The sequence below is a fragment of the Hippocampus guttulatus genome, chromosome 14 (genome assembly GCF_054856545.1).
Source record: "Hippocampus guttulatus isolate MCC_2025c chromosome 14, RoL_Hgut_1.0, whole genome shotgun sequence".
Classification (NCBI taxonomy): Eukaryota; Metazoa; Chordata; class Actinopteri; order Syngnathiformes; family Syngnathidae; genus Hippocampus; species Hippocampus guttulatus.
In genome coordinates, this window is record NC_141274.1 from 4,174,784 (window position 1) to 4,187,582 (window position 12,799).

The window sequence follows — 12,799 nt, forward strand, 5'->3', positions numbered from 1 at the left end:
ATAAAAGAAGTCCACCGGGAATACTTTATACCAGAAACATTCTCTTGTTCTCATGTTTGTTGGTTTACAATGATTCCGCGTGTCATGTCAGGTTAATTTAGCTCATTGTCTATTCGACATGCCAGTTAAATTCAGTGAAAGCGTCAGTCATGCCTGAGTTTCAGAATCAGAATCAGAATCAGAATCATCTTTATTGGCCAAGTATGTAGAACACACAAGGAATTTGTCTCCGGTATAACACGCTGCATTAGTATCATCGTAAACAACAAATCATTGAACCATTTTAGAGTAACCAGTAGCAGTATTTGTAGTACAAGGAGAGTGACTACGTCAGTGACTGTTTAAGGAGTTAATGGCTAGAGGGAAGAAGCTGTTTAAGTGTCTACTGGATTTGGTGCGCATGGATCTGTAGCGTCTGCCTCAGGGGAGTAGCTGGGATCCAGGAGGATTTTCCGTGCCCTTGTCTTGATTCTTGCAGTGTGCAAGTCCTCAAGAGTGGGTAGGGCGGTGCCAACGATTTTTTCCGCGGTCCTAACTGTCCGTTGAAGTCGGATTTTGTCCTTTTTTGTGGCGGCCCCAAACCAAACCGTGATGGAAGAACACAGGATTGATTCGATGACTGCCGTGTAGAACTGTCGTAGCACCTACTGTGGCAGGCCATGCTTCCTCAGCAGCCTCAGGAAGTACATCCTCTGCCGGGCCCTTTTCAGGATGGAGATGGTGTTGACTTCCCACTTCATGTCCTGGGAGACTGTGATTCCCAGGAACTTGAAGGTCTCGACGGTTGACACAGGGCAGTTGGATAGTGTGAGGGGCAACTGTGGAGAAGAGTGTTTCCTGAAGTCCACGATCATCTCTACAGTCTTGAGCGTGTTCAGCCCGAGGTTGTGTCGGCTGCACCAGAGCTCCAGCTGCTCCACTTGTTGGCGGTACGCAGACTCGTCGCCGTCTTTGATGAGACCGATGACCGTGGTGTCGTCTGCGAACTTTATGAGTTTGACAGCTGGATCTGTTGAGGTGCAATCGTTTGTGTAGAGAGAGAAGAGCAGTGGAGAGAGGACACATCCTTGTGGGGCTCCAGTGCTGGTGGTGCGTATTGATGATGTTGTTGCTCCCAGTCTCACCTGTTGTGTCCGTCCCGTCAGGAAGCTGAGGATCCACTGGCAGATCGTAGGGGACACACCGAGGTGGAGAAGTTTGGGGGTGAGGAGTTCCGGGATGATGGTGTTGAACGCAGAGCTGAAATCCACAAACAGAATCCTTGCGTAGATCCCTGTGCTGTCGAGGTGCTCGAGGATGTAGTGCAGACCTATGTTGACTGCGTTTTCCACAGACCTGTTTGCCCGGTAGGCAAACTGGAGAGGGTCCAGCAGGGGTCCGGTGACGTTCTTTAGGTGGTTCAGCACAAGGTGTTCAAAGGACTTCATGACCACAGACGTCAGGGCGACAGGCCTAGTTTTGACAATGTCATTCATGTGATTCATTTAATTAACTTCTCGCTTATTATGTCTGCATTTCTGCAAAACTACCAGATGGGCATAATAGTTGATTCAATGACGCATTGATCATTAACAATTCTCTCGATTCGGTGGGATTCAGTCTTAAAGGAGACATATGGAAAATTGACTTTAAAATGGCTTGTATACAAATAATTGGGTCTCTGGAGTGCCTGCCAGCGCCTCAAGTGTAAAATTAAAAAAACATGGAAGTCTTTTGTCATCTGCTTATTTCTAAAAATGTGTCTATGAGTGAGCCTTTTTTGATTTTTTAAAAATGTAAATTAGCTGAAGTGTAACATCACAAATGGCTTGTTTACATATTACCATCCCTTCGCGGAATTTCAATGCACATGACATGATTAGCTGGGCTGGGTGAAGATCTAGAGCCACTTTCAGGCAACTGCCAAACTATACCGTCTCAAACACTGTTGCGCAGAAACACCTACATACATCCCCGTAGACGCAGTGCTGTCGCGTCGAAGCCGAAAGGTAAGCGGAGCTGCAATGTTGAATGCACAGATTCGCCAACGTCGCTTCTGATAAACGGCACAAGTTATTGGGGTATTGGTGGTGATGATACGATATTTGTGTGGTGTAGTTTCGAGGCCGCTTGCTTGCAGATTCAGTCACATGTCTCCACAACCGGTTGTCATGGTAAAAACAAACAAACAAATAAACAAACCTCCACACTTGCCATTTGCCCATCATTATATGGGGCATCCAGTGGCTGGCTCGCTTCCCTGAGATAGGAGCACCCACTGAAAATGGGCTAACCTCAACAAGGCATGATAAGGGTGTGTAAAGGGTCTATAATTTTGACCCTTGGTGTATTTATACACATGGCAGGCATGTTATTAATAAACCTGGGAGCTGTTTTATAGGCAGGGGGCAAAAAATACATAAAATGGCTCCTTTAAAGAAAGTTGAAAAAAAAATGGAGTGCATTAATTGGCTACAACCACTAGACAGTGGCTGTTTGTTAGTTATGCGATTCAGTTGACTCAACTAGTTAGTCCGAACATGCCTTCAGCTCTGTGATGAACAACATCCTCGCAGATTTCCAATTCTGGATAAAGCTCCATTTTTTCCGCAGTGTTCATCATTTGGGCATAACAGAAGAAAAGTTGGTTTGTTGGAGATGCTCCTCTCATGACTGGAGAGTACATTCGCTTTCCAGGCTCATCATCAACCGCTCCAGTTTTCCCGTGATGAGCCGCCTGTAACTGAGCAGCAACGTGCTCAGACTGCGAGTACTTCGAGGAACACAAGACGATTCCGTGCTTTCCACTGCCCCCTGCTGCTCCTAACAGGATACACAACAGTCAAGAGGGTTAAAATCACTTTCTCACAGCCAACATCACAGTATTATCTCTTTGACAGACATCTAATATTCTGGGCTTGCCTGACTTTGATCACAAGTGAAGGAAAACACATTTCTTAACACATCCCAAACCACAGGATAATGGCTTAAAATAATCTTGAGAGAGAGACACTTGGTAATCTGACATTTGCTGACTTTGGTAGGGAGGAAGGAAAAATCATTCTTCAAATTCCCCGCATCCCAGTACAATCATTTCAAGACATCCAACAATCAAGCCTTTGCTGGCGTTGATCGGAAATGCTCTAATTCTGCCCGATTGTGGGTGTGTTTTGCTTTGCTTAAGTCAAAAAAGCATAGAAAGCGACACCTCGAAAATCAAACAAGTGGTATAATTTACATACATATAACAGAAGTCAACCGTGCTTATGGAACAGATTTTGTTTGACTCCGCAGACTCCACTCGCGCCAGATTTTTCAACTACATAAAACACAGAGTAGAGAACGTTTGGATTATACTTTCAAGGGGTCTCATGTGGAAAGTATGCACTCCTATCTTTGTCTTGTCCTGAGGAAGGAAGCCTTTTGGGGTTGCAAAACATTACCCAACATCGTTCCCAGAACACCGGTGAATCCGAAAAGCTTGGATTTACCAGAAGCACGGATGTTTCCATACCTTATAAAACTGATAATGCCTCTGAATCCGATGCAGAGCACAAAGTGAAACCCAATGACACGTAATTCCCTTGCAGACTGTGTGAAAATGGTTTTAATCAGTACTCCCTGTGTTTGTCTGAGTGAAAAAAATGAAGGCTGGACTAGCAAGCAATGATTTTGGTGATTTGAGGTTACACGTGGAAAGAATTTTTTGTTAGTTAGTTTTGTTTTTTAAAATAATGTGTTTGCTAAAATTGTAAACATCGTCTCCAGAGCTGGAGAATCTGAGTGCATTTGACCAACAAATCACAGAATGAGTGCTTAGTGCTTTTCGCGACTGCAATTATGTCACCTTGACAACCTCTTACACTCAATTGAAGATGCGTGAGGATGAGAAGGTAGCTGTTGATGTTACGTTCCAATCTCGGCAAAATCACTGAACCACATTCCGCCTGGCCGATGGGCCTCGCAACCTTGACACTCTCAAAAAGATGCCTCAACGAAGCATTGATGTCTTGTCTCCTCTCGTGGTGCTGTGGAAACGGACACGCATATAAACCACATGTGATTATCGGATGATATTATTGAGAGTGAATGAAATAAATTGAATTATCACTTGACTGATGGGTGCACTAACATACGGATTTTCGTTCCCAAGATGCTACGTGGAGCTCCGTGCAGGGCAGTTGAACTGGCGTGGGCAGGATGGTGGAACTGTTGCAGTTGTTCTGCCAGCATGGAGTTTTGGAAGTGGAAATACGCACCAGTGAGTTTGAGACGAAATACAATTTGGGTAAAACCGCGCGGCCGTTCCCCGCAAGATGGATGATCGAGCGGCCGTCTTAAGAGTTGGGGTTCTCTTATTGAGGGTCACCGAGAAGCGATGTCATCAGGAGGCAGCCAATAAAAAAAAAAAAAGCGCCACCAGAGCTATCTACCGTATCTGTCTGTCTCTCTCGCTAGCTACTCTTGCCGTGACTTCTAATTTCAAATTCAGTTTGTTGTGAAGAAGATACAGCACATGTGTCAAACTCAAGGCCCGGGGGCCAAATCTGGGCCGCCACAGTATTTTATGTGGCCCGCGAAAACAAATCAAACATGTCAACTTCCATGATGCTTGCTAAAATCTCATATTTAATAAATAAAACATTTTCAGCAGTTTCTTGCTACCAACCCCCTCATTACAGTAATTTAAATAATAGTTAAATAAAGCGTAATTATTGACTTTTTCATGTGGTTTCAGTTCAAATGGCCCTCCAAGGGAAACGGCCCGCGACAAAAATGAGTTTTAATATACAGTATGCAGTATAACAAAAGTCCAATGTTGGGAAGTAGACCGTTTTGATACTTTTCACAGTCATAATGGTCCCCCTGAGGGACTGAGGGAAATGATGTGGCCTGTGAGAAAAGTGACTTTCAAAAGCGGTATTGTCACACACAAAAAGGGGGGACAAAAAGCATGAGTATAACAGGACAATTTACATTTTTGGTTGAGATTTGAGCAAGAAACAAAGTAGACACAGACGATTTGCTTATTGGGCCACATTAAATGATGTTGGGGGCCGGATCTGACTTCTCCCCAACTTCCCCCCTTTGTGTTTTCCACCTGTGTTTTAATGGTTTTCTATTAGCAATATAAACGTCAATGATAATTAAGACTGTGTTAAATATTACTCAGAAATTGCTGCTAGTAGGGCTTTTGAGATGGCTAATTTGACTCTAGAAATGATTCTTTCCATAAATATTGATTCCCATAGGAGCATTTTTTTAAATCACAATTGACTGGTGGTTCAACTGTACCCCAAAGAGTGATATAAATGTGTGAAAATTCATCGAGAAGCCTCACCAGTGCAGTCTGCATCTCTGCCACAATGTTCATTGCTCTCCTTGCCGATCGGCTGCACACAAAGTCAATGGGCTTGCTTCCGGCATACGGCACTTGAGAGGCTAGCACACATAGCAGCAGGAGTCCTGGACGAACACACGAAGACACACTGAAGCCGAATCACAGCAAAGCCCCGAGTCCCGTTGAGCCCGCATAGTACAACTCCCGCTACTCACTGCTTAAAGCCATGCCCTGCTTTGCCACGCTCGATAAGTCCACATTTGTTCCATTAAGAAGATGAGTCAGTTGGAAAATGTCCCATGTCCACAGCGAGGTCTCAAAAAGAGGAGCCGCGTTTCCTTTTGTCTTCTCCCCTACTTGATTTCCAGCCTTGTTATTCAGCAGGGGGGAGCGCTATCTTGTCTGAGAACAGGATGCGCTCCAACTTTCCAGCATAACTAAAACCGTATAGAAGCGAAACTGGATTTAAATTGATATCGTGTTTATTTTTGCCACCCACGGAGCTTTTTGGTCCTCGCAGAACTGCCCACTGGCTGACTGAAAGGTTAATGATTTATGATTGTGAAAGACTCCATTTGCACAAGTGACATCAAATCATCAATGCCGGAGACTATTTACCTTTCGTCAAAATGGCCAGAAGAGGAGAGTTCGCATTCCACATGTGTGTGCATCTATCAAGTCGATCCAATGCATATTCTTTGAGAATACACCCCTTGGCCAATAGTTTGACTCCCTTGACCGGCAATCAGGGCCACACACAGTTGAGATGCCCTCCGTGTTGCCTCCCGATGAGGAGCTTCTATGTCAGCTAAAGCCTTTCTGTCTTTGCCTTTCTACTTTCCCTTCCTGGAGCTTTTTATCGTCGGGAATGAATTGTGAAAACCTTGAAACAAACTCACAGTCAATTGCTTCTCTGTTTATATCTGGAAACCGAAAATTTGACTTGTGATTTGTTATAAGTTACAATCAAGGACCACACACACACACACGCACACACACAAGGCTTTATAATTGTAAATGTTGAACAGGTTTAACATTTATGATAGTCGGCTTCGATTGGGGATTAAAAAAAAAAAAATCACTCTTAACAGAACCCACACAACAACATCATCTTTCTGATCATCATCGCAAGAAATTCTCCAATTTGGCTAAGTTGCCGATATGTAGAACCCTGAAAAATTAGAGTCGGCGGATCGTCCAAACTTGGTGTTGATACCACACCGGAGGATTTTTCTATTATAAATATCAAACGATATTTACTGTCATTATGATTCATTCATTCATTCATTCATTCATTTTCCGATCCGCTTCATCCTCACAAGGGTCGCGGGGGATGCTGGAGCCTATCCCAGCCGTCTTCGGGCAGTAGGCAGGGGGACACCCTGAACCGGTTGCCAGCCAATCGCAGGGCGCACATAGAGGAACAACACCCACGCTCACACCCACACCCACACCCACACCCACACCTAGGCACAATTTAGAGTGTTCAATCAGCTTGCCACGCATGTTTTTGTAATGTGGGAGGAAACCGGAGCTGTCATAATGATTTTACTACTAAATTCGCGCACAGCTTAGTTATAGATTACAGTTTTCCGACTTTTTCCCACAATTTTGGGTTACAAATTGAGCTCACAAGTAAAGTGGACATTTTGTTTCCCATCAGTCCATAGGATTTTTAATACCCCAGTTCAAGGTGTACCCGACCTGTCGCCCAAAGCCAGGTAGGACAGACTCAGACGTACCACCGTAATGAAGATCGGCGATGTGGAAAAAAAGAATGGATGGCTCCCTCGTCTGTGTTTAGATCATATAGTTCCTGCCATGTCGTATCGTCGGTGTACTTCCGCCATTTATTATCAGTCGGCATCCATCAGGTTGTTTTGTCTCAGGTGCCACAGCTGGAAGACAGCTAAGATGTAATGTGATTGTCAGGTTGAAGAGCTAGAACAGCCACCCCCCAACCCCCCAAAAAAAGCATGCAGCCAGGAGAAAACACTCGGGGGGGTGCCATCCATCCTCATTTTCGACACCCGCGTTTGTCTTATCATTAGTTTGGCTGTTGACTGCGCTCCCCTGCCCCTTCCAAGCTGTTTGCGGATTATTGAAACATATCATGCCTAAATTTAGATCTCGTTGCGGTGGTGGGAGGTGACGGTCAGCAAGGCCTTCGACTGCTCAGCCAAGGTTGTGTTAAGAGATCATCAACTATGCATTTTGTTGGTGCCTTAAATATGCGGGTTGTTGAGAGCGATGGTGGAGCTGGCGCGAACATTGTCTTCAATTGGTTGCTATGATGACTAAAATCTGTCATTTTTGTTTGTTTATTCTTTTATAAGTGTGTATTTGTTTCCACATAAACCTTGATAGTCATGTTTTTCTTTTACATCTTTTCAAATTATGATGTGCAATAGTTATGAAAGATCACTTTTTAGGCTCACGCATGCCAGATGATATCATCTGGTTGACTGTACAGTATTTTCAATTATTTTTTTTTCACATCAGTGCGAGGCGCTGTTCTTGACCGGAGGAGATGGATGATGGATTTAAACATTCAAACGTGTGTGAAGCATGGCTGACATGTAAAACATGCAGCAGTCATCTGAGGAATAGAAGCGAAGAGTAAAAACATTGGACATCAACTTAATGATGTGAAAGGGACCCGCAAAAGGATCCATATCAGCTCAGTCCATGAACATGATGACTTTTGTGTTCATTGTTTTGTTATGTGGCTTTTGTACATGGAATGAAATTGAATATGGTTTGTCTTTAGTGAATACTTACTAACCGTATAGTTCTTTTTCTTAGCCAATAAGCTGGACAGGAATTGGCTGAATCATGTCACATTCTTACAAATTTGTGAAGACTTCAAAATGGCGGGCGGCTTCTATGCGCGACTAGGGACGATTTACAAGACAATATGTTTTGATGTTCCATTCCCACTAAAATGAGCAATGCGACTGTCATAATTCACATCAGTCCACACACTTCATGATGCCACATTTTTCCATCAATTGGCTGGTCAGAGCAAAATCTTGTTAGAGCCGACTTGGACTAGTCAGAGGAGATTTATAGTGATCTTCACACATAAATAAATGTAATAATTGGCATCTCTGGTAGTATGATCAATGCACATTTGTTTCGTTTGGGTTCTGTTATTCGATAAATATTATCACATAACATTATAAATGTTACAGTATCACTCTTATTGATTACAAATGAGATTTTGAAAGTTGCCATCTTTGATTTGCTTTCGCGGGCCACATAAAATGATGTGGTGGGCCAGATCTGGACCCCGGACCTTGAGTTTGACACACGTGTCTTACGCTCTCCTGTGGTGTTGGTAGTTCATATCACTGTGATACGATATTAGTGGTGTTAAGAAGCGCATTAAGTCATTTAAGGACCCAGTGAAGAGAAGACCCATTAGGCAGGTACCTACAGTAGAAGTACATAACGCAATCCCCCCCCCCCCCCCCCTTCCTTCCCCAAATGACACTGTGTGTGCATTGGCGAAGGAGTGGGGGAAATCAGCAAGGGGGAATATACACATCGTTTTCCTCCTCCTCCCCTCCCTTGTCTCTGCAGACAATGCAGAAATTAAGACAAATGCACACAACCGCTCTTCGGCGAATGAACGGGGCGACAGCGTTTCTGCACGCGTGGAGAAAGCTGCAGGACGCGGCGCCGGCACTACCCGCATTGCATCACGGACACGACTCCCGGTCCCCCGCTGATTCCTTCCTCCCACATCATCCCGAGCCGGCCTCATAGGACGCTTGTCTCTCTTCGCTCGGAAAAGGGGGGGGGGGGGGGTTCAGTGCAGCACGAAAATGCATCATCACCGATGACGATTGCGATCAGAACGGTTCGCTTTGTGTGCGCAAAAAGCCGCAAACTACGCGCCGCGTGAGCAACTTTGAGAGCCACCGCAATGGATCGCGCATCAGCGAGGGGCCAGCGGCTGGCCTCCCACGCGTGTCATTTGCAGCCGGGTCACGTTGTCGATTAAGCCTCAAGCAACCTGTGGCCTTGCTTCAACTTGTTTCTTCTTCCTGCGAGGTGTAATGGAGCGACGCAGCTGACGATTTGGAAGGGCCGGAAGGAGAAGAGTCACCCAGGGGGAAAGGCGAGTATGATATTATGATCCGTTCCTTCGACTCGTTTCTACCTTACTGTCATAACCGTGGTCTCTGCTCAACTTTATCTTTGCTCAAGGGCAAATGCTACCAGAATGTCTTATTATGGTACGAGTTGTATTTTATGGGGAGGTACTTTCGTTCCTTACAACTACCAGGGGGATTATTCTCGCTTAATTTACTTTATATACACTTGGAGACTTTATGACATGGTGTGTATATATTGTATAGCAGTAGAGCCATTAAAAAAAAAAGGAAAAATGTTATCAACCCAGGTCCCCAAGCTAAACGGAGGCTGACTTTGACCCATATCAATGACGAAACAATGGCACTGCTTTAGAAACTGCAAATAAAGGTTTTCTTATCTTAACACCAAAGTGCTGGGAAGACCTCTTAGTAGGACCCCTTTCTAGCTGTTGCTTGCTGGTGGAAAATAATAATGGGTCCCTGACAGATGGCTGATATTGGTCCGTATCAACAACACAAAAAGGGAATCCCTGCAGACACGACAGTGACACATCATCAAATTTGAGAATCTCCCTAATAGGGTCCGGCATGCTTATTGTCAAACACACTGACAATCATAAGAAGCAAGCTGATGGCTTCCAAATAGAGAATCAATAAATGTGATTGTGGTCATTAACTTTTAACATTGTTCATGTCAGCTCCGGCCTTCCAGTGTGGAGTTTGCATGTTCTCCCCAGGCCTACGTGGGTTTTCTCCGGGTACTCTGGTTTCCTCCCACATTGCAAAAACATGCATGGCAGGCTGATTGAACACTCCAAATTGTCCCTCGGTATAAGTGGTAGAGCATGTAATTGTTCTTTCCATCACTATACGTCGCTGGCATGGATAGATTAACACAGATGAAATACTTTTGGTAAATAATTTTTGGTCCAATTAAGTGAAATTGAATAACGCGAGTGATTTGGAATTACTGAAAGACTGTATGATGTGGTGTCTCGCTCTTTTTAGGAAAATGTGTTTTGAAATGCCAATGTCGAGCAAATTGGAAGTCCACCATAGAATTGTTTGTGTTGGGCTTTGGAAATTTCGCTGTAAAATAATTCTTCAAAAATCAATTATTTTGTGATTGTAGATTAATTTCGGATTGAGTTGGAAACCCGCAAGAGGTCACCTTCTCGGTTTTCTTGTTTATGTGGACGTGGTGCTCACCGGCAAACAAAACCCGCTGGTCTTTGTTGTCATGCAGTATGTAGACATAACAGGTGACGTTCTCAAACGGCAGCTCTCCGTGTGGGTTGTACAGTTCTTCAGAGCCCTGTGGACATGCTGCGATGTGGGTGAGTGGGCTGGAGCTCGGGGCTGCAGAGCACCTAGTTTCTTGGCTGTCGTGGCAGCAGTAACTCAGTCGGCCCGTTAGGGGCTAAAATGAAATTGGTGGCACTCCTCAAGGCAAAGAAATGGCTCAAACTGCTTTCAATGAGGCATATTGGAGAAAATCGACTTCTTAATGGATTGCATACAAATAGTCTGGTCTCTGGAATCCTTTTGCATTAGTGTGAAATTGAACTAGTGCAAAATTTTTTGGCATATTTGAATTTCTAAAGGGCGGCCCGGTAGTCCAGTGGTTAGCACGTCGGCTTCACAGTGCAGAGGTACCGGGTTCGATTCCAGCTCCGGCCTCCCTGTGTGGAGTTTGCATGTTCTCCCCGGGCCTGCGTGGGTTTTCTTCGGGTGCTCCGGTTTCCTCCCACATTCCAAAAACATGCATGGCAGGCTGATTGGACGCACTAAAATTGTCCCTACGTGTGAGTGTGGGCGTGGATGGTTGTTCGTCTCTGTGTGCCCTGCGATTGGCTGGCAACTGATTCAGGGTGTCCCCCGCCTACTGCCCGGAGATGGCTGGGATAGGCTCCAGCACCCCCCGCGACCCTAGTGAGGATCAAGCGGTTCGGGAAATGGATGGATGGATGGATGAATTTCTAAAAATGTGTCTGTGAGTCAAGCCCTTCTGGGATTTTTTTGACATATCGGTCCAAACTTTTGACTTTCTGTGGCCATGATTTTGATAGTAGGCCGGCTGAAGATCCAAAGCCACTTCCAAGCGACGGTTGGATGACCCTGTGCGAAACACGATCCTGTCAAATATCCACTTGATACACGAATGTCTGCGATGTCATCGTGATGGAGTGATGTGTCTGCTGAAGTGTACGATGATGCGCTGCCCCCACAGGAGAAAATGAGCGCCTGTTGTTCCCCCCCCCTTAACACTCTGGGCCCAATTTCCATCAAAAGAAGACACTTTCCTCCTTCAACCGTCTATCGTAGGAGGAGAAGTTATGATGTAATTTACATTTCAAAAACCACAAGCCATTCATTTACGAATGTGATTGCATTTTAGATTTAAATGAGGCAATATAACATGCTTATTCTCTCAAATATCTTGTTATAATCATTTGTTTCAGCTGTACTGTAATTATTTTCTGTATAAAAATTAATTTGGTGTTCAAAAAGTCTTTTTTCAAACTTGAGTCTTGAAAAAGAGGGCGTCGTCTTATAATCAGGGTCGTCTTATATTCGGGCCAATACGGTAATTCTTCAATGTGTGTTGACAGAAGCTTTCAAATTTGAAATGTAAGTTAACTTTTACAGATGAATGTTTCGCACTGTTTCCGAATCTGCTTTCGTTTTTCCCCCCAAGCACATCAGTTTGTCATCCTAATTTTAATGATATAACAATCATACAACATGTAATGCAGTCACATTGGGTCCGATTTTTGAGTTAAGTGTCAGTTTCAGCAACAAAGTGGATTTTTTTTTCCCTTTTCTGAAAAGTCATCACTATAAATGATCATTCCTGGGGGGAAAAATCCATATTGTGCAAGCTTTTATAGATCAAACTTAAAAACAAGCAAAAAACAGCTCAAAAGCCTGATGTGCTTGGAAAAAAGTAAAGAGATTTTTAACCCTTTAATGCACCAATAATGACAGCCTGTAACCCGATAACATGATAGGCTAGCCACAGTAGTAACCACGGTCCCCGAAAGGGTTAAAATCTGCGTCAAAAATCCTTTTCGGAACACATAAAGCCATCTATGATTAAAATTTGCTGTCGACCACTTTAATTAGACAGTCAGCTGATCTGAAATGTAAACGTAAGACAACTCCTTTTAAATGTGAAAAAGGCATAGTTGATATTTCCTTGAAAGCTCAACACAGTGCCTCGAAATTGGAAATAAACACAATGTGCGAGTGGTCCCAGTGGGGCCCCCGCTTGGTTGTGGTGCCCATGGTCCCTCCCTTTTGAGCTGGTTGTCTGTCATCTCGTCGTGAGAGATTTTTCATCTGCTATGCTGAAAAAGATCAAAGACTTTAATGT

General features: G+C 44.2%; 1 protein-coding gene across 3 annotated transcripts; it reads right to left on the reverse strand.

The window, feature by feature from the left end:
• Positions 1–995: 995 nt before the first annotated feature.
• On the reverse strand, positions 996–5,828 carry thpo (thrombopoietin). 3 transcript variants are annotated; one of them, XM_086129263.1, is made up of 5 exons: positions 5,536–5,828; positions 5,321–5,468; positions 4,116–4,202; positions 3,827–4,007; positions 996–2,802 (listed from the first exon to the last, which is right to left on the reverse strand). In XM_086129263.1, exons 2-5 carry the CDS (start codon positions 5,351–5,353, stop codon positions 2,501–2,503), a joined length of 603 nt encoding a protein of 200 aa, XP_085985389.1. In that variant the 5' UTR covers positions 5,354–5,468; positions 5,536–5,828; the 3' UTR covers positions 996–2,500. The 3 variants fall into 3 exon arrangements, with proteins under 3 accessions (XP_085985389.1, XP_085985388.1, XP_085985390.1); XM_086129262.1 differs by having other exon boundaries at positions 1,013–2,802; positions 5,321–5,445; XM_086129264.1 differs by having other exon boundaries at positions 2,506–2,802; positions 3,843–4,007; positions 5,321–5,445.
• Between the last annotated feature and the right edge of the window lie 6,971 nt (positions 5,829–12,799).